Here is a 27,790-nt window from a genome sequence, read left to right on the forward strand (position 1 = left end):
GGGGGATTTCCCCCAGACAGAGCTCAAATTTGTTAGAGTGCTGGAGCCTCTCAGGCCATCAGGAGAAGGGCTCCAGCCCAGCCCAGCCAGAATCCCATCACGCATGGAAAAACTGTGAGAGCTGGCCACCAGAGTGCAGTGCCAGCCTTGGGGCACCAGGACTTTAGCCCTTCTGGAGTCAGTCTCACTAGACGCTCCAGCCTTAAAATTGTTTTCATCCTTGCCTGGGGAAAACCCTATCTGAGCGTCTGGCTCCCCCAGGACCTGCCTCCTGGGAAAGAGCAGCCAATCAGGGCTGCTGCAGGAAGCAGGCAGAGCTCCCCCCCCATCCTCTCAGGAGCTGAGAGACATTTCTGAGTTGGCAAGGCGAGGAGAGGGAGCAGCCACTGCCATTGTCACGAGAAGAGAGGAAGGAGGAAGCAGCAGAAAGGGACCAGTGGCTCAGGACAGCTCTGCTTCCCCCTTCCCACCTGTGAATAATGGGTCAGCCTGCTCCTCCCTCACCTCTCCATCCCTGCAACACTAGCCTGAGAAGGGGGCGAAGGGACAAAGAACATTGGGAGCTGCCTCCCACCAGCCTGGGAAGGGGGTGAGGGGATGAAGAACCCCTGGAGCTGCTCCTCACCAGCCTGGGAGGTGGGTGAAGAACCTCTGGAGCTGCAGGAAGAGCAGAGGGGTGGGGGAAGGGAGAGGGAGGGACCTATATGAAGCTAGGAAGGGGGCAGAGTTGATGTGTGTGTGGGGGGGGAGTAGGTAGGCTGAATTTAATTGGCAGCCTGTGGGATGGGCAGATATGGGTCTGGGGTGGCAGAACTGCTCAATTAGAATATTTGGGTTTGGGGAGAAGCTGGAAGCTCAGCAGCACCATTACCAGGCAGCATTTTATACAAGCCTGTGTAACTGGACCTCAGCTGGGTCTTCCAGGGTGAGAGCATCTGCAGTAGGCACCAAAATATCACCTTACTCTGTACATTTGGGAGAGCTAGTAACACTCTCATTGTTGCACATGGGGGCAAGGGAGAGTTCAAAAATCAAGACAGCCCAAAACCACAGTATAATCGTTAAAAGTAAACCTCATGATTTGGGTGTCTGACTCATGGTTTTTGAACATTTGAGGTTGGCAATCAACGCTGTCAACTCTTTAATATCCAAATACTATGCATACTACTCCACTATGTGACTGAGTCCAAGATTCATCCATTTTTCTTTCTTGATTGCTTTAGTGAATAAATATGGGCTGACACACTCATGAATTTAGCCGTCAATCCCCTTCAGGCGCAAAAGTATCCATGTTCCTGGCCTTCACATTGAGTTTTAAGAAAATGCTGCCCCAAACAGATATCGTTCAGTGGCATTACAGTGGTGTAACTGAGAACAGCAATTTGGCCAGAATATAACAGTGACAAAAGAATGCATTTGTCTTGTATAAACGCGGTGCCTTTTATTGCAGTCACAGTGAACACTGTTAACATACAATGACAGCATCAGGCGCGGCATCTTCACTGGGAATGTTTTTGGGGAAAGCGTTAATCTTTGGGATAACCTCATTTTCTTCCCTTTAGAAAGATAGGTATCTGGATGCCTTGTGTGAAGTGGCAGTGTGCAGGCCCAAAAGCAGAAATGTAAGCATCTAGGAAATTTTTACTGCAAAAACTTAGGTGCTGAGTGAGTCTAGGCACGTACAGGGTTAGGCAGCTCATAGGTGCTGACTCTATAGGTGCTCTAGGGCTGCAGCACCCACCGGGAAAAATGGTGAGTTCTGAGCACCCACCAGCAGCCCCCCTATCTGCTCCCCTCAATCCCCCCAGTGGTGAGCCCCATGGATGAGCACCTCCCCACACGCCTGCCTGCCATAATCAGCTGTTTCATGGCATGCAAGCAGGAGGCTGGGAGGGAGGGGGAGGAGTGAGGACACAGCACGCAGGCAAGCAGGAGGCTGGGAGATAAGGCGGAACTGGTCAGGAAGAGGTGGGGCGGGGGGGTGGGAAGAGGCAGGGCAGGGTGGGACATTCGGGGACAGGGTGGAGTGGGTGCAAGGCCTGGGGCAGAGCCAGGGGGCCAGCACCCCCTGGCACTTTAGAAAGTCGGCACTGCTGAGCAGGGATTACAGTAGTCTAAAACTGGGATTACAGTAGTCTAAAACTGGGATTAAGGCAACTCAGTACCTTTGTGGATCCAGGCCTAGGTATCTGGGTACCAGCTACAGATGAGGGTTCAGGGGTAAATATGAGCCAGCTAGCCCCACAGAGTCCTGCCCAGTGCATTAGGCACAGTAGCCTTACCTCCTCACTCCACATGGGGAGGAGCCTCACAGCCTCCTGATTTCATATTCACTCAGCTTTCCCCCTCATATGTTGTATCACCCTTGTCTGTTCATTCCCCCCCCCCCGACTTCTGCAGCCCTTCAGCTGCCTTACCTCAACCCCCACCCCCCAAGCTCACTGTGCTCTCTCCAGCTCATTCTTCCTGCCTCCCATTTTTACACGGCTCCCCCACAGTTTTCCTCTCCTTTTACCAACTCCTCTCTTACACCAACAATCCTTTCCTCAACCCAGAGTGCCCCCAAACAAAGTTTAAAAATATAAATAAAACAGTTATGTAAACAAATATGAAAAAGACCAGCCCTGGCATTAATGTGCCATCATCTCGAGCATGTTGCTTGTTCATTACATCCTCTCTCTCCATCTTTCCTCTGTTTTTGCCTTTTTAGACTGTAAGCATATACCAAATTCCTGAAACTCACTCTAAAGCAAAACCTTAACACCAGCCTCATACTTTCTTTAGGCACATATAGCATGTACCAGCAGACACGTACGTCCCTACGGCCACAGTAATGTTGTTGAGGCTGGCATTCAGGTTTTGCATTAGAGTGTGAATTTCAGGAATTTGACGTGTATGCTGTGTTTCTGTCTGTGAGGGAAGCTGAAAGGAGCTAGAAGTGCTGGAAGCCTGGAGTTTGTTAGTGTGATTGGCTAAGAGATGTCTTGGTGGGAAGGTATGTGAAAGAAGGTTCCCTTAATAAAATTTCTCCTTGCTTTTCAGGGAGTGCACTGATGAGATTGGCACTTAAGTAATCTTAACTGTAAATCAACAGTATTTTGTGCAGTAAAAACACTGTTGCAAAATGTGTCTTTTTCTCTGTCTTGTTACATCAATGTAGCATTCTAAAACAGAAGAAAGTGCACTCTCCACAGTGCTTGACACCTGCCAAATAAAGATACTAGATTTATAAAGCTGCACATTAAACAACAGTTAGATACTTGCAGCTAGAAACCTTCAGGTACGGAGCTTCCACTGCAATTTCTTTCACATTATTTTTCAAACAGAACAGAGCAAAGACCCTGAAATAATCAGTTAAGAGTCTTCACAATGGCTCAGTAGTTATACCATGTTTTGAAGTAGGAACATGTGCCCTTATTTTTGTAATAAAGGCATAAAACTCTGTGTGAATACTATCAATTTTTGTATGCTGTCATTTTTTGCTCCACCTACATGTTTTTGGAAGATGGCTGAGTGTTAACCAGCAACAGAATGATCATTGGCAACTGGCTGTTCATCTTGCAATATTAATCTCTTCCTTTCTGATTTAATCTCATCCTTTCTGATTTTAAATATGTCATGACCATAAAGAGCTGAACTCTAAGGGTATGTGTCTACACTACCTACCGGATCGGCGGGCAGCGATTGATCCAGCGGGGATCGATTTATCGTGTCTAGACTAGACATGATCAATCGATCCCCGAGCGCTCTCCCGTCGACTCCTGTACTCCTGCACCATGAGAGGCGCAGGCAGAGTCGACGGGGAAGTGGCAGCAGTCGACTCACCGCAGTGAAGAAACCCTGGTAAGTCCATCTAAATATGTCGACTTCAGCTATGTTATTCATGTAGCTGAAGTTGCGTAACTTAGATCGATCCCCCCCTCACCCTCCCAGTGTAGACCAGGGCTAAGCAAACTCACACACACAGTATGAATGTGTCATTATTCACAAGGATAGTGTGGAATATATGTTTGGATTTAAATGTGTCTGGCTATACACATTCTTCATAGATGATCATCTGAGTGTTACATATCATTAGTAGACAACTGGCAATTTAAAAAAAAAGAAAAACAGATATGTGTAAACTTTGACAATTGCAGATCTAGTTCTGCAGTTTTTTCTAGAGGCAAAACTGCCACTAAGCTCAGGACTGCATGATCAGACCTGAGAGGATACGTATGAACTATCCCTGCTTCCTTCTACAATTAGTTACAAATTACAGGACAGAACTGACTTGGCACATTTTACTGTTGACTGTTTTATTTAATCCTAAATCTGTTACCATAAATTTAATTGATTTTGTGCATTTACAATACTGATATATAAAACAGCCACCGGCAGGAACCCAAGATCGTGGTTGCCTTAAAGAAAAAAAATCACATTTTATTTTTTTTTTGGTCATTCTTCTCCAAAAAAGTAAATTAATATTTTTTAAAATATTGAGTACCATCTCATAGAGAAAAAGTGAGTCACGGAGGACCCTGAGTTTTCCAGTAATTTATACTTTTTATGAGAAACAGTGGTTTGGTGGACAAGGTATTGGCCTGGGAGCCTGGATTCTAATCCCACCTCTGTAACTAACCTGCTATGTGACCTTGGGCAAGTTTCCTTATTGGTTTCTCTCCCACCTTTTGTGTCTTGTCTATTTAGATTGTAGGCAGTTGGGGTCATGGACCATCTCTTACTCTGTGCAGTGCCTAGCACAAGGAGGCACCAATCTTGGCCTCTAGGAGTATGTCTACACTGCAATTAAAAACCTGCCCTGGCCTGTGCCAGCTGACTTGGGCTTGCAGGGCTCAGGCAAAGGGACTGTTTAATTGCTGTGTAGACTTTCCGGCTGGGGCTGGAGTCTGGGCTTTAAAACCCTGCGAGGTGGGAGGATCCCAGAGCTCAAGCTGCAGCCCAAACCCAAACGTCTACACTGCAATTAAACAGCCCCTGAGAGCCCTCACAAGTCATCTGCCATGGGCCAGCCGTGAATGTCTACTTGCAGTGTAGACATTCCCTAAGTGCTACCATAATTAATTATACAACCATTTTGAAGATAAAACTGTACAAGAAATATGAATGCAAATAACATGATGGGAGGCTAGGAAGCCCAGTGATGGAAAGTACAATAACACTGTTCCCATGTTTGAAGTTCTTTGTCCTATACCTCTTGTTTTCTTTCCTGCCACTAATTGCACAGTTCCCTAAACGATGTAAGTTGTGCCAGGAAAGGTCCCAGAATGCTAACAGCTTTGAGCTTGTATGCTCTGAGAGCAGGCTTTTTGTTTTTTAAGCCTGAACCTCATTTTTTTAATGGGAATGAGGGCACTAAGCACCTCACAGAATTGGACTCAGAATGAAGGGATGCAAGTCACGAGTGAAGGTCCAAAGATCGCAGGATGGTAGGATGTAGCTCTTTATATTAGAAACTGACCCTTTGTAACAAAGTAACACAGTAATTTAAAAAAATGGAGTAAATATTCAGGTTTAGGCTGTCTTGCCTTTGTACAGGTGCACAGGGAGAAGGTGGAAGGAAGCTTCCAGCATTCAACTCAAGGGCCAGCCTCAGCCCCTTTACTCTTGGAGGTGCAGAAACTACTTCCTCCTACCAAGCCCAGAAGCAGGTGGGGCCACATGGAGTTCCATTTTCTTCATCTCACTGTTCAGAATGCTCTGTCCCCATTGCCTGATTTGCTAAACCCTGGTCTCTCTAGCTGAGGAGTTTTGGGGGGTTGCAGATAAACATCCCTTCATATTGTATAACACTCAATGCAAGGTCCAACAATGAAAGTTTACAAATCTAAACCAACCAGTGCAAAGAGTAGGGAGAGTTCACTTTTAATATTCTTCTTAGGAACACCCACACTTTTGGCTGCTGGTCCAGAAGGCTTATTATCACAGACCTACCTGTGGCCAAAAGACTAGACAAGAAAATTATGTTTACTTCATGATCTGTGCCAGTATGAATATACATGCTGTTAGATGAGTGTTAGTTGTAAAATCAGAGATAATAAGCCATGGACAAGAGCAAAGGAAGGATACTGCTGAGCTGGCCTAAGGGCTGAACTTTGGTGGGTTAATTGCCAGCAATGAATCAAGATCCACTGAGGGAGGTGCTCTCAGCTGTGAGCTAATTAGACACAGCTGACCCTCACTGGGCACAGCTGACTCCCATTGGGCTCAGCACCAGAAAGAGGGACTGGTTAACGCTTAAGGGCGAGCGGGTGATATGGACCAGAAGGAATAAAAAAATGCTGTCTTGTATGGTTTGTATTTTTCTGTTTGGAGTTTATTGCTTTTAGCTTGTACACACACACACACACACACACACACACACACACACACACACACACACACAAAAGTGCAGAAAGAGACTATATTACTATTTTTGTGTTTTGTTTAAATGATATTGTTTCAGGAGAATATTTCTTCCTTCCAACTAATACAGTAGAGAGAGTGCTTATGAAGTTGTTAAAACTTTTTACCATTGCATGGAGCGATATGTCATTTAATACTTATCACTCTTCTTTTAAAGCTATTTTGTACCAACTGTTACATTGAACAAAGGTTGTGGGTAAGAATAAGATTCTTCTAAGCTTTCTCTCATAATCTAACACTTTAAAAAATAAATGAGTGTCTATTGCTATGGCCCCTTCCACTGTATTATCTGCTCACCTCATAAATTAATTTATTTACCTTTGCAACACACTTTTGAGGCAGGCTAATCTTACTACTTTGCTTCATGGATATGGAACCCAAGGCACAGAGGGATTAAGTGAGCTATCCAAGATCGCATTGCAAGTCTGTGGCAGAACATACAACAGAAGGCCAATCCTTCCAAGTCTCAGTCCAGTGTCTACTCTAAATCAAACTACAAGACCATCCTTTCAGCTATGTGTATGCAATCAATAAAGATAATACAGGGGAAATCATCATTAGGTAGAGACACTTAGGTCTCTTTAAAATATTGTTAATTACAAACAGGAACATTTTCTCTGGCTCTCCTAGCTAGCTGATGTTCTATTTATCCATTACTCATCTGTGCTGGAAATGTGAATCTCCTTTAGTGAGAGAGCAGATTCACACCGATGAAAATAGAAAATGAATATTCTTAATGGATGGTGCAGCTCAGGACTGATGCTAATAAAACCTTAAGCCATCTCAGTGATTAGAAAGGAATCATCTGGCTATCAATGCACTTTGAGGCATCAGTGTGTCTGTGTGCATCTGCCAATACACTAACCTTTTGTGTATTCAAGCTTTTAATTTTTTATAATATAAATGGTACTATATATTTATATATATATATTAGGGCTGTTGATTAATTGCAGTTAACATACGTGATTAACTAAAAAAATTAATTTTGATTAAAAAAATTAATCATGATTAATCACACTGTTAAACAACAAAATATCAATTGAAATTTATAAAATATTTTTGGATGTTTTTCTACATTTTCAAATATATTGATTTCTATTACAACACAGAATCTAAAGTGCACAGTGCTCACTTTATATTATTTTTTATTACAAATATTTGCACTGTAAAAATGGTAAACAAAAGAAACAGTATTTTTCAATTCACCTCATACAAGTACCGTAGTGCAATCTCTTTATCGTGAAAGTATAACTTACAAATGTAGATTTTTTTGTTACATTGTTTTGGTTTTGAGTGCAATTATGTAAAACTTTAGAGCCTACAAGTCCACTCAGTCCCACTTCTTGTTCAGCCAATTGCTAAGAGAAACAAGTTTATTTACATTTACGGGAGATAATGCTGCCTGCTTCTTATTTACAACGTCACCTGAAAATGAGAACAGATGTTCACATGGCACTTTTGTAGCCGGCATTGCAAGGTATTTACATGCCAGATATGCTAAACATTCATATGCCCCTTCATGCTTTGGCCGCCATTCCAGAGGACATGCTTTCATGCTGATGATGCTCATTAAAAAAATAATGTGCTAATTAAATTTATGACTGAACCCCTTGGGGAGAATTGTATGTCTCCTGTTCTGTTTTACCCACATTCTGTCATATGTTTCATGTTATAGTAGTCTTGATGATGTCCCAGCGTATGTTTGTTTTAAGAACACTTTCACAGCAGATTTGATAAAACTCAAAGAAGGTCCTAAAATTCCTAAAAATAGCTACAGCACTTGACCCAAGGTTTAAAAATCTGAAGTGCCTTCCAAAATCTGAGTGAGACGAGGTGTGGAGCATACTTTCAGAAGTCTTAAAAGAGCAACACTCAGATGCAGAAACTACAGAACCGAACCACCAAAAAAATAAATCAACCTTCTGCTGGTGGCATTTGACTCGGATGATGAAAATGAACATGCGTCAGTTCACTCTGCTTTGGATTGTTATTGAGCAGAACCCATCATCAGCATGGATGCACGTCCCCTGGAATGGTGGTTGAAGCATGAAGGGATATCTGAATCTTTAGCAAATCTGGCACATAAATATCTTGCGACACCAGCTACAATAGTGCCATGCGAACATCTGTTCTCACTTTCAGGTGACATTGTAAACAAGAAGCGGGCCACATTATCTCCTGCAAATTGTAACCAAACTTGTTTGTCTGAGCGATTGGCTGAAGTAGGACTGAATAGACTTGTAGGCTATAAAGTTTTACATTGTTTTATTTTTGAGTGCAGTTATTTTTGTGCATAATTCTACATTTGTAAGTTCAACTTTCATGATAAAGGGATTGCACTACAGTACTTGTATTAGATGAATTGAAAAATGCTATTTCTTCTGTTTTTTACATTGCAAATATTTTTAATGAAAAATAAATATAAAGTGAGCACTGTACACTTTGTCTTCTGTGTTGTAATTGAAATCAATATATTTGAAAATGTAGAAAACATCCAAAAATATTTAAATAAATGGTATTCTATTATTGTTTAACAGCGTGATTAATCGCGATTAATATTTTTTTATCGCTTGACAGTCCTCCCCCCCACACACACACACACTCTGAAATAAAGCCTATTGCGTCTCTCTGTAAGGTTAATCTTGGGAACAAACATTCTGTGCTCTATCAGGCGTGTGATACAAACAGTGAGTCTGTAAATGGAGTCAGACTCCCGTAACGTAGTATCCCAGAGCCTCTTCGAGATAAAGTAATGCATCTGTAAGTGAAATGTCTTAAGGACACTTCAGTGTTGCAAACTCTTGTGACTTTATTGAGAGTTTCATGATATGGGATGTTTTATTTAAAGTTCCAGCTCTTGGAGTCAAATGAGTGTGAGAATCTTGGCTTTCATCTATTTTCCTAGCCCTTCCATTGTGGAGAAAAACTTGAAAATGTGACCTAAGTGTATCCTAAAGGCTCAGAAACCAGAATGCAAGTTAAAAAAAAGGTCTCCAAATGTTGTTAAATTCCAGAACTTTTAAGCCACTCCCTGAAGTGCTGTGTATTAAAGATCATCTTGGCTAAAAACAGAAAATAATCTTCATGTGCTTTCTGGAAAAGCTAAAGGGATATCCAGTGCTTAATCAGGATGATTGTAGGGGAGTAGTTCCCATGGAGTACTGCAGAAAGCAACAACCATCATCTTCTAGCTATGGCACTTAGAATGGTTTTAGGTATGGCTACTTGGACAGAGTGCTTGCTGTAGCATCCTGGTCACTGAAGTTGCCACAGCACCAAGATGGCTACGGGCTGAATTGGAGCTAATCAATCTGTTGGTAGTGGAGACTACTGACAGTTGGTCATAACTTCTGGGCTAATGAGACTCAGTAACTGGGAGGACATCTCATTGGGAGGAACATGAAGTAGAGGGAAAGCGCTGAAGGTAAGCTGGGTTGAGGAGAGTAGATGTATGACAGGCTCCTCCTGTGGTACACCTGTGCTATGTTCTGCTCTGTTTGGACACAGTGGATTAAAGGTACATGTAGTGGGAAAAAGTGTGAGTGAGTGAGTGTGAGTGAGTGAGAAAGAGAGACACCATGAAAACAGGTAGCTGAAGAAACACCCTGTGAGGACTACTTAGCCCTGTTGAGCAGATCTGTCAGAAACTGAGGAATTAAAATCCTGAAATATCTGGTATGAATAAAACCTTGCTATTTAGCATTTTAAACACTTTACCATATTATTTTTCTTTGGTAAATGTTGCCAGTACAGCCAAGGCCAATGGGTGCAGCTGAACCATGCTAACAATGCCTTAAGTGTAAGTGGGACCAACTATTTCCAGTACCAATCAGAAAGCTTCTTGAGCCACTTCTGAAAACAATCTGGTTCTGTTTATGCTTGTAGTTAAACCGTCTTCAGCCCTGCACTCATTGTAGGCACTGATTGTCACAGCGGGATCAATTTGATAGGATCATTTAAATGGCCAACCCTGCCACACATTAGTCCTCAAATAGTTATTTAATATAAACTATTAAGCAATTGTTAGAGGGAAGGGCTATGCCATATATGGGGGAAATGCCTACAAAACAGCATATGCATCTTTAATCTCATTTTAGATCCAGTTTGCCCACAAACACACTTTTAAAATTCTGCTAGCAAGGGAACTAATTAATCTTTAGATACAGCTGAGTGCCTAGCATCTGATCCAGACTCTAATGAAGTCAATGGACATCTATTCTCATTGATTAGAGTGGGGATTGTCTCAGTCACCTACTGTATTGTATCACCTTCTGGCAGAAGGTGAGGATGTCTGGTGCATGCGCCCATGAAGCCAGTATGAGTGCTGGTTTTCTTAGATGTGGTGTTAGGCTATCAAGTAAGTGAAACTGATTAAAAGCTACCCACTAGATTTTCGTTGCTCAAAGCCTGTGAGGGTGCTCACTACTGTGTGCAGCTGAGCTGTAGTCAGTTTGAGTCCTTGGCAATAATTACAAAAATGTAAAATATGAGCATCCAAAAAAAAATCTCATGTTTTGCTAATTTATTTGGTTATATCTAATTTCATGATTGTCTCTTCAGCTTGTATTTCTAAATTCAATGAATTAATCTTGTTGTAGTCTATTACCCTGCTGCTATGTCTCTCATTTTTTCCTTTCTGATTCTACATCTTTGCTTTGGTGGTCTGGATAAAACATTGATGTCGTTGTCTAATTAATTTGACTTGACTGCATTTCCAATTAATTCCTACTCTAACCCTCATGTAAATCTTTGCTAATCAGTCCATGTTTTCGTTCCCTTACTAGAGACGTTTGAGAGAAATTAGATTTTAGTGATTTTTTTATCTCATAAACAGTGTCTCAACTTGTCAGCTACAGCAGATGTGCATATTTATTTCAATTATTATGTAAACGATTAAAACACTAATTTTTTTTAAAGTCCTTCTTACAAGTGGCTTGGTTTCCTGTCTCTCTTGAGACAGGAATACAGTAGCATAGCAAGTCCAGATTTCTTCACTGAAGGCAATTGGGGCAGTAGGAGTCCTTCTGTCCTTCTCACTGGGAAGAGCAAAATTTTTGCATATGCTGTTATAGCTTCTAGTTCCTTTACAATACTTTTAAGGGCTCAGTTGAACTCCCTGTGAAGTCATTCTAAAGACTCCCATTGTCTTCAGCAGGGATTGGACTGGGCTGCTAGGCTGTGATCCTGCAAACACTCACACAGCGACTCTTCCCTGTGTAAAAAGTGATCTTGACCACAGCTGCACTACTCTTGTGAATGTTTGTAGAACTGAGCCCTCTGTGCATTACTCCAAGGAAATAAATAACAGCAGCCAGAGCTTCTTTGTCTGCAGAGACCAGATATTGTCTTTGAGAAACATCCATTGTGCCCATGAAAGAAGTACTCCTACAGGCAGCCAAGGCAGTTTAAATATCAATACTCTGAGGAAGACAAATATGACCTATATATTGGAATCTTCTTCTATGACAACATGGTGGCATCACAAGATCACTTACAAATCCCATAGAATAATGCTGTCAAGGCTATGCAGAACTCTTCACTCCTGTTACACCGGCACAAAGCAGCATAGGGTGCCAAATGTAAGAAATGAGGTGCATAATGGTGATTGCATGGGGAAACTTGAATGGTGCCTGCCTGGTCCTTGATTCTCTGAAAAGGAATTTACTGAAAAATATACTTTAAAAAAAAGAGGATCATTTGTTGTGATTTGGCCAACAGAATAGCAAACAGTGATAATATCCTTATGAAATCATGCTGGTGAGTGACTTTTTTTCAAATTAATGTTTTTTTCCCAGATGTGTTGCAATCCCTATTCTTAGTTACTAGGATCTGTGATAAACTATATTTACTGATCAGTACTTTTCTGTCAGTTATGCTTCTCTTTTTCAGCCTGTCTCTCTAGATACTTAACCTCATCACATTAGAATCTGGTGCCTTTCTTAAACATTATGCTTACCTGTGTTTTCCTCTAATTTTTGAGCTTCATGGAAAGGAAATGTTGAATTCATTTAGCCAAGTACAATATCTGATTCTACAAGCTAGTCTGATGCAATAAGGCAAAAGAAACATACCATATGCCTGTGTGTGTCTGCTGGAAAAACAGCTATAATTTCAGATGTTGAATATTTTAAATAAACTACTTGCAAATGAGAGAGAGGTCAAGAATTATTCATAAAACAACCAACTAAAGAATAAATGTGAGAAAAACATTGTCTGAGTGTGGACAGCTCACAAACATAAAAATTCTTAAATTTGTTACAGAACACTTCACAGTTCCTTGTTTTATACAAACCCACGTATGAGTCCTCAATGAAATGAGACAGCGAGGGAAAAAGTGCTGCTGTAACTATATAACATAGGATAGCAGTTTTTCAAAAAGTATGAAGCAAAATATTGTGCATTTTCCCTTTATGAAAGTTCTGGATTACCATAGCAACGGTGCAACAGTCCAGCCTCACTTTTTCAAGGTTTTTTATATACATACAGGTTAGTAATGAGCTGGGTCTATTCATATTTAGTACAAAAATGGGGTTTAAAAAACCTGTAGTACAGAAATGTGGTCTTCTGATCTTTGCAAAACCTTAATTTGCATGGCTTTATTTCAAATTTAATGGTTTTAATTTACAAGAATTAATATGCAAATAGAGAGGTTACTTACCTGTGCATTAAGAACCAGGTTAAGGTCTCAAGGAGGAGTGAGTAGGTTCTTTGATTTATGGAAACAAATTAGACAACCCTTTGAGGTAACCTGACTGTTTTTGTACACTGTACCAATCTGTGGACAGGAGGGTGAAATCCCATAATCATCACTAGATGTACTTTAACAGAGCTACACAACAAACTTCAAGGAGTCTGGTGGCACCTTAAAGACTAACAGATTAGTTAAAGATCGGTTAGTCTTTACGGTGCCACCAGACTCCTTGTTGTTTTTGTAGATATAGAATAACATGGCTACCCCCTGATACTTGACAACAAACTTCGTGATTTCAAGTCCAGCAGGTAGTCAACAATGCCTGAGTGGACATTCCATAGGAGTTACTGATCGATGAGCATGGCTGACCTGGAAATGCTTCCATTTCTGCAGGTAGGTTTTCTTCATGGCAGGTTTCCTACTGTCTTAACCTTGGGGGAACAGTCCAATTCTATGCCCAAGAACCATTGAAGAGCCAAGCTCTGAGAGACAGAAATGTTGGGCTGTGGTGCCCAAGTTTTGGGTCAGGAGATCCATTATCAGAGTGGTATTCACAGGGAAAAGCAAAGCAGATTTGAGAGCCAGACTTGTCATGGCCAACATGGAGCTATGAAAATTTCTACCACTTGTTCCTATTTAGAACCCGGAGGATCATGTGTCGGAGGGTAAGCACAGAGGAGGTGTAATGTCAGGTGACTAAGAGGGTATCCCCATTGAGTTGTGACTCTACCATAAGCACAAGTGTCTGCAGTTTCCACTGGATTTCCAAAGAGATGCACCTTTGGGAGGCTGAGCTATGTGCTAAAGCTCCAGTGCTGACAGGTGGGATGGTACCAGGGAGGGATCCCTCTCAGTGTCCCTGAGGAGGAAGAGTCTGGTTCCTCTGTGATCAAGAGGTCCTCATGAGAAAGGAACCTAATCGGTACCATGGAGCCTGGGCAGTGTTCCACCATAACTGGGGATGGTACGGAGGTGCAGTCCTTGTGCCCTGTGGGGTATGTGAGCTGAGGAGAAAGGTACTGGGGACTGCTGAGGTACAGTCATTATGGCTGCAACCTGAAGAGAAGGATTCTGAGGTCAATATAGGGTTCTTAGAGGAGTCCCTTAGAGTTCTTTTTGTGTCTGGAGGGCTCATCTTCCAGTACCTACTTCAGTGCTAACAGCTGTGATTTTTCTAGAAGATTCCTTGGTATGGGATGAAATGGACTTCATCTTGATGGGTACTGGGGCTTGCACAAGCCTCAACAGTACCCATACTGGGATGCAAGGTCTCCCTAAATTCTGGCCATGGAGATGACTTTCCTTCTTATAGGAGTCCCTCTAGGTAATGTGGACTCTTTCTTGGAATATTTGATTCTGGAGCTGCCCCGCAATCTTTAATTGAGGCTGAATGCATTGGAATGACCTGAGTGGCTGAGGCTGACGTACAGGGTGGGATTGGATCTCAGTGAGCGCTCCATGAGAAGGCGCTTCTGTCTACCCTGAGGTGCAAGGGTCTGGACAGATCTGCTTTTTAAAGCTGGTTCAGACCTTGCATTTGGATCGTATGTGGGACTCTGAGGCAGCTGGAATGTCTGTTGCTGAGGGAGAAAGACCTGTGGCACATCTGACAAGGCTTGAAGCCTGGAATGCTTGGCATAACCTGTTCCATCGAGGGAACGGCAGAAGGCCCTGACTGCAGAAAGAAGGGGGGGGGGACCCCTCTGAAAGCACGAAGTGTGCTAATGAAAAGTAACATAAAGAACACAAAGAAGGAACTGCAAAGCTAGCAGCAGACACTGTTATGATCTGTCTGGAGCCAAGGGCAGCTGAGAAGAAACTGGTGTGAGAGCAGGTTCACATCTCCCTATATAACCTTGCACTAGAGCACAAGGATGTACGGTGCACAGGTCTGGACCTTCAGACACTGCTAAATTCGCTTGCGCAGCCAAAGTTTGACATGATTTTCCACAGAGCCTCACGGTTGACAGAGTCGAAGGCTTTGGTCAGATCGATAAAGGCCATATTCAGCTCCTGGTGGTGGTCTTGACATTTTTCCTGAATCTGCCTGGCTGCGAAAATCATGTCAGTGGTGCCTTGTGTTGGTCTGAAGCCACACTGGGATTCTGGAAGTACTTCCTCTGCAAGAGGGAGTAGGCGATTCAGTAAGATTCTGGCAAGGATTTCCCCAGCAATGGAGAGGAGGGCAAAGCCTCAATAGTTGCCACAGTCGGCCCTGTCTCCCTTTTTGAAAATGGTGATGATGTCAGCGGGGATTCCTTCGGTGTGCCAGATTTTGAGGAGCAGCAAGTGAAACTTGTCAGTCAGTGTTTCTCCCCCCACTTTCAGTCTTTCATCTACAGACATTAACAATCAAAACTGTATGACCCATAGTTAACAGCTGCAAATGGAACAGTTATATTAAGGCTCTTACTTACCAACTACAAAAATGATGTTAGATTTCCTAAAATCTTCCGTAAAATCTAAATAAAAATAAAATCTTTGTTTTATTGTCAGCAAGTACTGATTTTAATCTTCTGTTCTTTCTATACACTGTTATATAACACATAGCAAGGTTTTCAAGGTAACTTTTAGATTTAAAGTAGCTTTTGTTTTCTACTAGAATGTTCTTTATTCTGAAATGAACTGTTATTCACAAGCTCACTTATGTCCCAGTTTTGTAGCTGTCACTGCAGAAGTGATAAAAATATATCTTACATGGAAACAATGACAGCCCTTTCATATGCACACCCTAGCAAAAAAAGCGAAATCATAATAATTAAAAAGAATCAAACTGCTCTTGAGATCAGAATAATATGCATCATGAGCCACCATGTTTCTTTTCTTTTCTTTTGTTTTTATTCTAAAAGTATAATTTGATTAAAGTTCATATATAACAATTTCCATATCCTTTTAGGTTTTTGCATTCAGTGCTCCACATTAAAGGACATTTAATCTTAAATTCAGCCAGACTAGAAGCAACTCACCTCTGACTTGCACATTTCTAATTACGGGATATCACTAGCTGAAGGTGTTCATTAACCCTCAGGCTGCTCTTAGAATCCTGCCAAGTCACACCTTACATCAGCCCTTTAATAACTGTTTGCCAAATTCTGAAAGCTGTTTTTGGCTTAATAGTAAGACTTCTGAATAAGTCTGTGTCCAATGGCTTGAATGGGAATTGAAGTAACTCCCTGACATACTTTCACACAATCAAATGTGCTTTCCATCAGTATCTGAAATGCATACCTCTTTCATTTAAAAAAAAAAAAAATAAGAAGAATCTAGATGCAATATACTATACTTATGTACTTGAGTATACTAAAGGGGGAACTAAAAGTATCATAATGAATACATTAGTCTATACTTAAGAAGAAACTCACCGCCTGCGTTCTCATATCCAGAGAAATTTGATTGGTCATCTACCTGTTAATTAAGGAATTGACATTTTAAAAATTGTTATTGCATAATTTGTGTGTTCTTCATGTACCCGTGGATATTAAAACTAACCATGTGAAAGATGATTTTGCTATTTTTTTTGTGCCTATTCAAATATACAGTAACAATGGCTACATAGGGAACTCTATTCATGTAGCTTTATTTCTCCCTGCAGAACATGCCTACAGGAAACCCAAGGTAGCTCACGCTGATTGATATTGGCCCATGCTGTAATTGCTGCAATGACTGGCCTATTATAGTTTTAAGTCACATAGTGGCTAAGTATTTCAGAGGCTGCTAGTATGCATACTAAATAGCTTCCCACAGTAAATGGTGGATGTGTTTCCAAGTCAACCATGGGCTAAGTAACAATAGAGTGAGTTGCAGTGTGTGAAGTATGTGTTTATAAAGATGAAATTAACGTATTGCCCCTTGCAATATATTGCACTAACTCTCAGGAAACTGGAGTTCAGGTCTTGAACTATGACCCTCTTTTCTGAGATAGTAGGAACTGAGCATGTTTGATGGCACCATGAGGGAGAAGAAAGCTACCTTGCATTACTCTGCAGTGACCTCTCTTGCCCATTTGGGAGTTGTTTTGTCTCTCAGCAGAAGTCTCCTCTGCCAAAATGGTCAGATGAACATGAAGTTTGGCAAGTGTGTGTGTTTTTTTGAAAAAATATGTGGTTTGTATATGTAACAGAAACAATGAGTTCTGAGGTTCTCTGGCAGTCTTACTAGACCCATCCAGGTAAAAAGTTTGTCCTTAGCTATAGTCCTCAGTTCTGGAGCATGTTACATCCATTTTAGGCCAACTTGTAGTAAACCCTCTGGCTGCATGTTCTCAACTCCTGACTAGAGCTGGTCAGGAAACTATTTTTCCAACAAACCATGGGCAATAATAGGAGATCACTTCCTGTAACCCAGGAGAGTGAAGTGACTGTGACTGACCCCTGTAGGGAGGGGCATGGAGCAACAAAGGACAGCTTTGTGCTTTCTCTTCCACAGCCTGTACATGTCAGTCACAACTCCTTCCATAGAACGCAGGGTCAGAAAAGATGATGCATATCCTGAACCCAACAAAGATAAGGATGTGAGTGGTAAGGAAATGCCTGGGGGAAAAGGACAGCTAGGGGAGCTCCTGCAATGATGGTTATGCAAACTGCCTCTGAACCTTCCTGGCCACAATAAAGGCTCTTATGTTCAAAGATATAATGTGGATTTGAAGTGGTTTTGTCTTTGGTCTGAATCTGTTGATCTTCAGGACAAACTGCAAGTGCTGCTGAAGCAGCAAATGTTGTTAGAGGAGAACGTATGGGGGAAGTGAGGAGTGTGGTTAACTACTTACTTTGCGCTGCCTGGTTATTTAATATTATTCTGTGTCATGGGGCTACTGTTTCTTATTTGATTTATAGTATTTTTAAGTGTTTGACATAGGCACCATACAATCAGGAAAGATTTGGACAAATTGGACAAAGTCCAGAGAAGAGCAACAAAAATGATTAAAGGTCTAGAAAACATGACCTGTGAGGGAAGGTTGGAAAAAGATAGGGTTTGTTTAGTCTGGAGAAGAGGGGGGGACATAACAGTTTTCAAGTACATAAAAGATTGTTACAAGGAGGAGGGAGAAGAATTGTTCTTCTTAATCTCTGAGGATAGAACAAGAAGCAATGGGCTTAAATTACAGCAAGGGCGGGTTAGGTTGGATATTAGGAAAAAATTCCCAACTGTCAGGGTGGTTAAGCACTGGAATAGCTTGCCTAGGGAGGTTGTGGAATCTCCATCACTGGAGATTTTTAAGAGCAGGTTAGACAAACACCTGTCAAGGACAGTCTAGATCAGTGGTCTCCAAACTTTTGATTGTGCACCCCTATCAGTAAAAAATTTTTTGAGCATGCACCCCTTACCGTGCCGAAGCAAAAAAAAAAAAAAAAAAAAAAAAAAGCGCTCCTTCTGTCGTGCACCCCCAAGGATCCTCTTGTGCACCCCACTTTGGAGACCACTAGTCTAGATAATAGTCCTGCCATGAGTGCAGGCGACTGGACTAGATGACCTCTTGAGGTCCATTCCAGACCTATGACTCTGAGTCCATGTTCAGATAGGCACCCCTATGTTCTATACATCTAAATAAATAAAATAAAAGATGTGCATAAGCTACTAATGCATTTAGATCAGCAGTATTTTAATGTATTCTGTAAAATACCTCAATTGGTTTTAAAACTACTCAATGCACATGTGGTATCAGCATATTTTATATTCTAGGAAAGATAGTATGCAATTATAGTTCATGATGGTCTGTACAGTACCAGTATGTGGGTATAAAACTTTACTTTTGACTTTTATTTTAGTACTTTAAAATAAATAGCATTGCTACAGTAGTATGGCTAATTGAATAGAATGAGTGAAGTGAACAGCAGTGGGAGAATATATTGTGTAAACTGTTGGCTGTTCAAACTGGCAAGTGTCCTACATACATGTACAGGTTTCTGATTCTGTTTCAGGAGTCATCACTGAAATACAAGTATTCTTGATTAGACTGAAGTACCAAAAAATTGATTATAGTTCCTTTTCATTTCTTGATTTATAGTAATGACCATGCTAGTATTCTGCAGCAGTGGGGTTGGCATTTTTAAAAGAAAATATCAATAGTGGCCTCAATCATGTTATGATGATACCAAAATTTTAGGATAAAGAGAGGATCAGAACAGCAAGTGTTTGAAGAATAACTGGGTTGAATCTGGCCTTGCTCCCCACTGATATCGTCATCTAGTATGACTTTTTTTGAGAGAATAACATAATCAACCTGAAGAAGATATGCATAAAATATTAAGGGCCCAGTTTTTAGAAATAGCCTCTCATTTTGCACTGGTAGGTTTGAATGCAAATAATTGCAGGAAAAATTAGCTGAAAAATTGTGGGTGCAAAATGGAAGGCTAAGTTGAGGGGTGTTTTTTTTTGTTTTTTTGGGTTTTTTTTAATCAAACTCTTAGGGAATGTCTGCACTGCCAAAAAAAAAAAAAAAAAGTGTGTTCTTAACTCGGATCAAAAAAGCAGTAAGTACATGGTCAACTTGGCTTTTTTAATTCAGTTTGGCAGCTCGAGTTCAACCACAGACTCTCCTATCAGCTCTAACTCAAGCTGCTACCATGAGTTAAAAGCTGAGTTGCCAGTGTCCTTGCTGCTATTTTAACCAGAGTTAGCTGATGTAGATTAGCTAACCAAAATTAAGAACAGTCCCCCATTCCACCTCCCTTTGTTTTTTTTTTTTGCATACCTTTAGTCACAAGTTTACCTACAATTAGGATGAAAAAGAAGTTACTGCCATCCTTTCACATAATCAGCTCTTTTTGCTCTCCCCCAACTCCTCAAATGAAATTACATTAAACAGACTGGGACCCTTGCAGGCTGGTGGGATCAGTTGTTGAGACAGTGAAGGAAAGTTTAAGTCAATTGGAGCTATAATTTTTTGCACTGGAAGTTCCTTATATTGTAAATACATCCCAGGAGGCAGCAGTGAAGCTAAATGAACTTCTCAGTTTCCTGTTTAGCAGGCAATATCTCTTTTAGGATTAGTTATATGCCAGAAAAGATCAATATTTGTGAGTCTTCAGTCCAGGTTCAGGAAAGGAATAAGTGGCATTTATATTCATTAAAATTCAAAAGTCGATAAATAACACAAACCATTGATCAAAAACCATCTCCTCAAAAATATTTACTTGTACTCTTATCTACATATATGCTGATTTTCCCGTGTAGAATTATGTCCATTTTCACTAGACTTTCTTTTATTTTTAAATTTTATCCACAGGATTTCCCTAATGAGACAATATTAGGGATTGTGAGACTGCAATCTGGATTTACAGTCATCCTATGAAAATGTCTCTCATAGCATTAATTCATACTGATTTTGAAATGATGCACTGAGGTCCACAGAACAATACTGGACTACAGGGCAAAGAGGTACTATGAACTCTGACAGGTAAGAATCCACGCTGACTATGGTCTTCAGGGAGCCAAGAGAGAAAGTCAAGGAGGCTTAAAATAAATTAGAAAATAAGATGACTTTGGATTTAATTTTGGTGCCTTCGTTTACTTAGGTGGTTTCCATTGTTCTAGGTATTAAACCCTACTCATAGATTGATTCTCCTTTGCCCTCTTTTCTCCCCCACCCTCCCCCCCGCTCTCCCCAAAAAGCACAGGAAGCTTGTGTTGATGCGGGTGGAGAGTTAGACTCTTGCTGTATGGAATTCAGTTACAGGATCTGCACACTCTTGAAGTGGTCATGTGATGTGACCATGTCAGACAAGGAGCAGCTCGTGAGCAGATTTCTCTTGTACTGTCCTTTTGTATAGGGTAGGCAGGGGCTTATGTCAGTGATTAAGCCAGTCAACTAAGATTTTAATTTAAATAATAGCTATTTGTATGTATTAATTTTTAGGAGATGGATGATGGTGGGCTCTGCCAGAGGGCTCTGGAGAAGAATTGAAAGACTTGGCTAATGATCACATAAGGAAAGGAATGAAGAGGTGGTGCCAGGAATACTATCAGGAATATAGTGATTCAGTAATAGAACTGTCTTTATATTCTTGACCCAGCTGTTTCCATTTTGCTGACGGTCATGTAACTCATACTGAGGTTAGGGGATATCTATCTTTAACAGAGATATTTGATGGGCAGTTTATAGTCAAGTGTTACTGGTGCAGGTAGGTCAAGGTAAGGTTGTCCATAAGTATAGTTTATCCTAACAGAGTTTTTAGGTTGGGCAATTGCACTTGAACCCAACTAACAGATGTAGTCGTACTGTCTGAAGGATCATCAGGTACAGGGGATCTAGCTGCCTATAGCTGAACAAACAAAATACATATCCTACCTTTTCCAAATTGGGAAGACAGATTTTAGACTGAGATGATTATTAGATGTTGAAAGTATAATATCAGGAGTACAATAAGTTACCATGTATGTGATCTAATGATAATAGCAGAAATATTGATTAAACAATGTCCTGTTATATAGTTTGGGTTATAATAAGATCTTCTCTTGTCATTTAATTCATTAGAAGGTAGTTAATCTATATTGGATATTGTTATAGGTTAACATGTTTAACTTTGAGTGTATTGACTGGGACTTGAAATAACTATTATAATAAAACGGGTTGACAGTAAGTCACAGCATATTAGAGGGAATGTTATAGCACTACTCAGATCTTTGTAGGTGGTGATAATGGTCAATTGTGACTCCTAAATCACATCCATATAAAGAAACTGGAACGTGTATATAATGGATGGTGCTTTTAAAGTGTGTGTGAATGTGTTCTGAAAGAAAATAAGGACCAGCACAGGGGATATGAACAGATATGGAGAAAGCTGATGTGTCAGAGGAAAATCATGTTTTACTAGTCGATTATTTATTTCATTTATTATTTGAACATGTCAAAGTAGTGGATAAAACAGAACTAGTTGCATAATTTAGACTTAAAAGGTCTTTGACATGGTCACCTACAAGACATTAAAGAAACTAAGTAGTCATGAAGTAAGAAGAAAAGTATTGTCATAGATCAGAAATTGGCTAGGAGAGAGAAAATAAATAAGATTAAATGGTCAATTTTTATCATCGCAAAAAAGACTTCAAGAATATCCAGAGGTATAATTGTTATTGCTAACAAAAATTCTTGAAGGAATATTAAACGTCATGCTGTAGGGCTGTGATGGACTACACCCCTGTATTTACACCCTCACACTACTTGTAATAATCTTTATACAAGGTATGCCTTGTGAGATCATTTGAAAGCTCACAACTTGCTAATCAGTAATATCATGGTAAAATGTGTATAGCAGCTTTATGCATAAAGTTAAAATTTTCCCCTATATGGTGATAAAAATAGATACTCACCTAGCACCAAATTAACAAAATTAATCAAATAGACCTGTCTTGAACAAAGGAGTGTATTCTTGTCTTAATTTGCATTTAAGCAGTAAACAGTCATCAATCAGAAAGGGGAAGGGAGAAAAACAGAGAGGTCACACAGGTGAAAAAGCCCAGCAGACTGCCTGTCACCTGGTTCTCAGCTGGAAAAGATGGGGGGAGGGGAAAAAAGGTGAACACCCCAAGACTCTCTCTCTCGCTCTCTCTTTGCCCATCTCATTATTCGCACCTAAGAAGAGAAAGGAAACAGTTGTTGGACTCTGAGGAAGGGATCCTGACCTGAAGAGTTTGGTCACTAATTCTGCTGGAAGCATGTAGTAAGAAACTTTGCTTGAATTTAATATAGTTTGTTTGGCACTAGAAGGGGATTATCTTTATTTTTCTTGCATCTATTTCTGACTTTTATGCCTCATTACTTGTACTCACTTAAAATCTATCTCTTTGTAGTTAATAAACTTTTTTATCTAATCCAGTGTGTTTAAATTAGTGTCTGAGTAACTCTAGTTAAGATAACAAGCTACTGGATATTATTGCCTTAAAGGGAATATACTTAGTATATTTGGACTGTCCAGGAGAGGGCTGGGCAGTACAGTAGAACCTCAAAGATACAAACACCAGAGTTACGGACTGACCAGTCAACCAGACACCATGTAAAATCAGAATGTAACCAATCAGGCAGCAGCAGAGACGGGGGGGAAAGAAAGCAAATAATGTATTGTGCCTGTATTGCATCTTAAAATTGGGCACATCTGGGCTGCCTGTCCTCACCCCATCCCCTACGCGCCATGATGTATGGCAGCCACTTACAGGAAGGAGGTGGTGAATGCTATTTTCCCCTCTCCCTCCCGCCCTCCTCGCCCCTAGCTGGGAGGGGGACAAGCTTGCAAGCTCAGAGCCCTGGGAAAGAAATTTTCCGAGCTGCTACTGAAACCTGGCCTGGAGCATAAGCTGCCGGAGCCCGAGTTCCTGCCTGCATGCTGCACTCTGGAGGAGCAGCTCAGATTTAAAGGGCCACAGCCTGCACCGCAAGGCCACTGACACTGTGGTGCCCCAGGTGCCTCACTCATAACCCTGGCAGCCAGGGGGAATAGAACCAGTTGCCTTTTCCCACCCCCACTTGCCAGGCAGCCACTGCAGAGCTGTGAGCCCCCACTCCAAGCAGTCCACCCTGAGGAGCATCCCATAATGGCTTGTTCAGAGTTATGAACATTTCAGAGTTACAACTTCCCTTCCTGAGGTGTTCGTAACTCTGAGGTTCTACTGTAGAAGATATACTTTTCTGGGCAAAATTCAAGACTGGGAGTGTGTTGGGGTCACCCTGCAGTGTAACGGAGGCTGGTGAGAGCCAGGGTGTGACTGGCAGGCTGCAGTCACACAAACACATCTGGGAGTGACCTGCCTGCTGGTGGCAGTCTGTGAGCCGTCCAAATTGGAGGCTACAGCAGCAAGGCACCCCAGATTGCAGTTCTGTATTCAATCCACTAGCCAATTCTGCTCTGTGTCTGTTGTATAGTTGTAGTTCTTAGAGTAGTATTAAAACAAGATCCAAAATGTTTGCAGCTGGTACCCCTGAAGATCAGCAAAGGGCGCCAAACCTTGTGAGGGATTAATAATAATATGGGAAGATCTGCTTGAGAATCAGAAAGCATCATGAGGTGGCTGTCAGCAGGGGAAGTTTTGGATGTATGACTTGCTTGTTTCAAGATGATCCAGTCTCTGGCATATTCTGAGTGGTTTTAGAGTTCATCTGATGATCTAAAATGTGTGTGGGTGTGATCTAATAAGCATACATCTGCTCATAGTTTACAAAGCATTCAGGCACACTGAAGGTCCTGGTCTGAGTCCAGGACCAGCAGCCTCAGATCCCCCAAAAGGCTTGATGCCTATGCACTCAACAGTGTCATCACTTGAGGAGCAATGGTCTCAAGTTGCAGTGGGGGAGGTCTAGGTTGGATATTAGGAAACACTATTTCACTAGGAGGGTGGTGAAGCACTGGAATGCGTTACCTAGGGAGATGGTGAAATCTCCTTCCTTGGAGGTTTTTAAGGCCCGGCTTGACAAAGCCCTGGCTGGGATGATTTAGTTGGGAATTGGTCCTGCTTTGAGCAGGGGGTTGGACTAGATGACCTCCTGAGGTCCCTTCCAACCCTGATATTATGATTCTATAAGGAAACCTCTGATGCTAAGGGGTATTCCAAACAGCCCTCCAGGAGCTTTGTCCTCTCTGTCCCACTCTCCTCTCCTAAATCTAACATTGGCAATTGTAAAAGATGTTGAGAGAGGTTACTTTATACAGTCACACTCCATGACAGCCCACCCATCTGCTTCCCAATGCCCCAAGGGAACTTCATGAGAAACTACTCTGCTTTCTCTCTCCTCCAAATGAGAGCCATAGAGGTAATCCCTCGGCAACAAAATGGGAAGGGATATAATTTGATTCACTTTCTAGTACTAGGAAGAGAGGCTATCTGTTGCATTCAATGATGAATTTTGGATGTCTGAACAAGTAGAGTAGGCAACTGTAGCGGTGACACTGGCATCCATAGTTCCTTTCCTGATAGATAGAATTGCATTAAATCAGAACCAGATGGATTTTCAATGACCAGTATTACAATATGGAACGTGTGCTTCAAACCAAACTTAAGTTCACAACAGCCATTCCTGGCAGTGCATTAAAGCAGCGTTTCTTAATCTTTTTTGATACGAGGGACCAGCTTGCTGCCTTTCTATACTGTGCCCCAAGGAAATCTCAGGGGCTGGGGCTGGTCCACGGACTGGTCATTGAAGAAAAACTGAATTAAAGCCTCTTAACCTGAACACCGCTCTCTGGTGCATCTCACAGGGAAGGAAGCTCTGTAGTCAGTCCATATCTGGTACAAAAGTCTGTGGTGTACAAGGTATCAATGGCATGGTGTCAGAAGGGAACAGAAACAGAAGGAAGAAGGGGACAGAAGGGGGAAAATTATGCAACAAATGTTTCAGGATCTCATCAACATGCCATTCTTCAATGCCCCAGAGAATTTTATCTTTGATAGACTTTCAGAATGGACAGACTGGAAACAATGTTTCACAAAATTTCAAATTGCTACAAAACTCCATAAGAAAACTTTGAGATATCCAGGTGTAGGGGTGTGTGTGTGTGTGTGTGTGTGTGTGTGTGTGTGTGTGTATTTAAATTTATACACACTTAAATTTATGCTATGAGAAAGTAGGCAGAGTATCTCTTTAAATCTTTTCCCTTTACTGAAGACCGTCATAAAGATCTCAGTGAAAGGGTTCTGGCTATGTTTGACACATACTTTATATCTCCGAGAAATGTGGTTTATAAAAGAGCATGTTTTCACCGAAGAATTCTAGAACCAGGATAAAATGATGAATCTTTTGTAAAAGCTCTGCATGCATTGGCTGAAAACTGTGATATTTGGCACTGCACAACATGAAAATATCAGAGACAGGCAGTCTTTCACAGCAGCTACAATTAAAGGCAGACCTAACACTACACACAGCTATTCAAGTAGTAAAGGAGTCTGAATTTGTGAAGCAGCAAAACAAACTTGCCAGACTTGAAAAAACAAGAAACTTGTTTATAAGCTGTAAACAGCTGCAGCATGAATGCTAAAAGTAATTATCATAAGACTCCTGAGCCTGAGAGGGAGAAAATTCCAACCAAACGACAAATCCTTTTAGAATAAATGTACAATATGTGGAAGATTTCATATCTCAAGATGTGTCCAGCTAAAGGTGAAATATGTAATAATGCATAAAATATGGTCATTTTGCAGCTGTTTGCCATGCTGAGGCACCGAGAGAGCGAACTATGATTAGAGAGAATAAGAGCCATTGTTTCTGGGTTCCATCTTGTGACTACACAAGCCTGCCCGGAGACTTAAAATGAGTATTTCTGGAAAGACTGACTAAAATTGACTCAAGAGCAGATTTGACTGTCATTTCAGAAGGAATTTACAATCCCCTTCAACCCCTCCCAGAGCTGAAGTCACTTGACAAAGCCTTGATTTGCACTGGAGTTATTCTGAACTGCATGGACCAGTTCACCACAGAAAACTTACACACTGAATGCACAGCTTTTGTCTTTGTACATGATCAAAGACCAACAGCCTTCTCAACTGCAGTTTGGCAGCCATGATGGGCCTCGGTGAGAAAGGCTGAAGAACTCGATGGAGTATTTGGTGATATTGGACTTTTGAAAGGAGATCCCATACAAATAACATTGACAGACAATGCTGAACCAGACAGCCTACACACATCTTGCAGGATTCCTATCCCATTGCTTCATAAAGTAGAAATTGAATTAAAGAGAATGGAACAGATTAGCACTACATAGAAAATCTCTAAGCCAACAGCATGGTGTATCCCAATGGTACCGGTTATAAAGAAAATGGAAAAATATAAATGTGTGGATCTTTAAATACTGAATGAAGCAGTTGTGAGAAAAATATATACTGCCAACACTGAATTATTTCCTCCCCCAAATGAAAGTAGCTACAGTATTCTCCAAGCTGGATGCCTCAAGTGGATTCTGGCAAATTTTGTTTAGACAGAGTTCTAAACTGACTACGTTTATCACTCACTTTGGGAAATTTTGCTTTTGAAGATTGCTGTTTGGGATTACCAGTTCACCTGAAATTTTCCAAAGAAAGATGGCAGAACAGTTCACAAACACAAATGGAGTTGCACTTTTCATAGGCAATATGAGTCTTCGATGGAAGAACACAACAAAACCCGCAATGAAGTTTTAAGCCACTAATTAGTCATTCTGAATGGAAGCTAAACAAGGACAAATGTGTTTTTTGGGGGGCGGGGCAGATAATAAACAAAGATTAAATCAGTCATAGCCATGAGAAAGAAAAAGCAATTCAAGAATTGAATGCATCAACAAATGTACCAGAACTGAGATGTGTTCTGGGTAAGGTGAATTACCTAGGTTTATACCTACAAGACCTTTCTACAATGAGCAAACCACCGGATGAACTATTAAAGGCACATAGTGGATCCAACACATAGTGGATATGGAGCCAAATAAAGACTAGAAAGGAGAGCCTGGGAAGCATGTGGGCATGTGAAAACTTGTACATGTTTCTGTGGATTGGATTCTTTTATACTGATAGCAGACCATAAATTGCTTGTAACTCTCATCAGTGGAAAAGACCTGAATCAAGCAGTACTGAAATGCCAGCATCTATTGATAAGATTAATGAGATTCAACCCAATTGCAAAGTAAATTTCTGGAAAAAATCTGGTAGTAGCAGACACTCTGACATGGAGCCCTGCAACCCACTCAAAGATGACATATAAAGGCATTTGTGAATGCCGTGGATGCATACAGACTAGTGTCA

The 27,790-nt window shown here is 41.1% G+C and overlaps 1 protein-coding gene across 1 annotated transcript in view; it reads right to left on the reverse strand.

Moving 5' to 3' along the window:
• The window catches only part of AK5 (adenylate kinase 5), a 164,723-nt gene that overhangs the window by 31,076 nt on the left and 105,857 nt on the right, over positions 1 to 27,790 (reverse strand). Inside the window, exons 9-10 of the mRNA XM_054037166.1 lie at positions 16,459 to 16,501; positions 15,514 to 15,558 (exon numbers count right to left, since the gene is read on the reverse strand). Coding sequence (XP_053893141.1) covers positions 15,514 to 15,558; positions 16,459 to 16,501 — 88 coding nt within the window. The remainder of the gene's footprint in view (positions 1 to 15,513; positions 15,559 to 16,458; positions 16,502 to 27,790) is intronic.

Source organism: Malaclemys terrapin, chromosome 8 (genome assembly GCF_027887155.1).
Source record: "Malaclemys terrapin pileata isolate rMalTer1 chromosome 8, rMalTer1.hap1, whole genome shotgun sequence".
NCBI lineage: Eukaryota > Metazoa > Chordata > Testudines > Emydidae > Malaclemys > Malaclemys terrapin.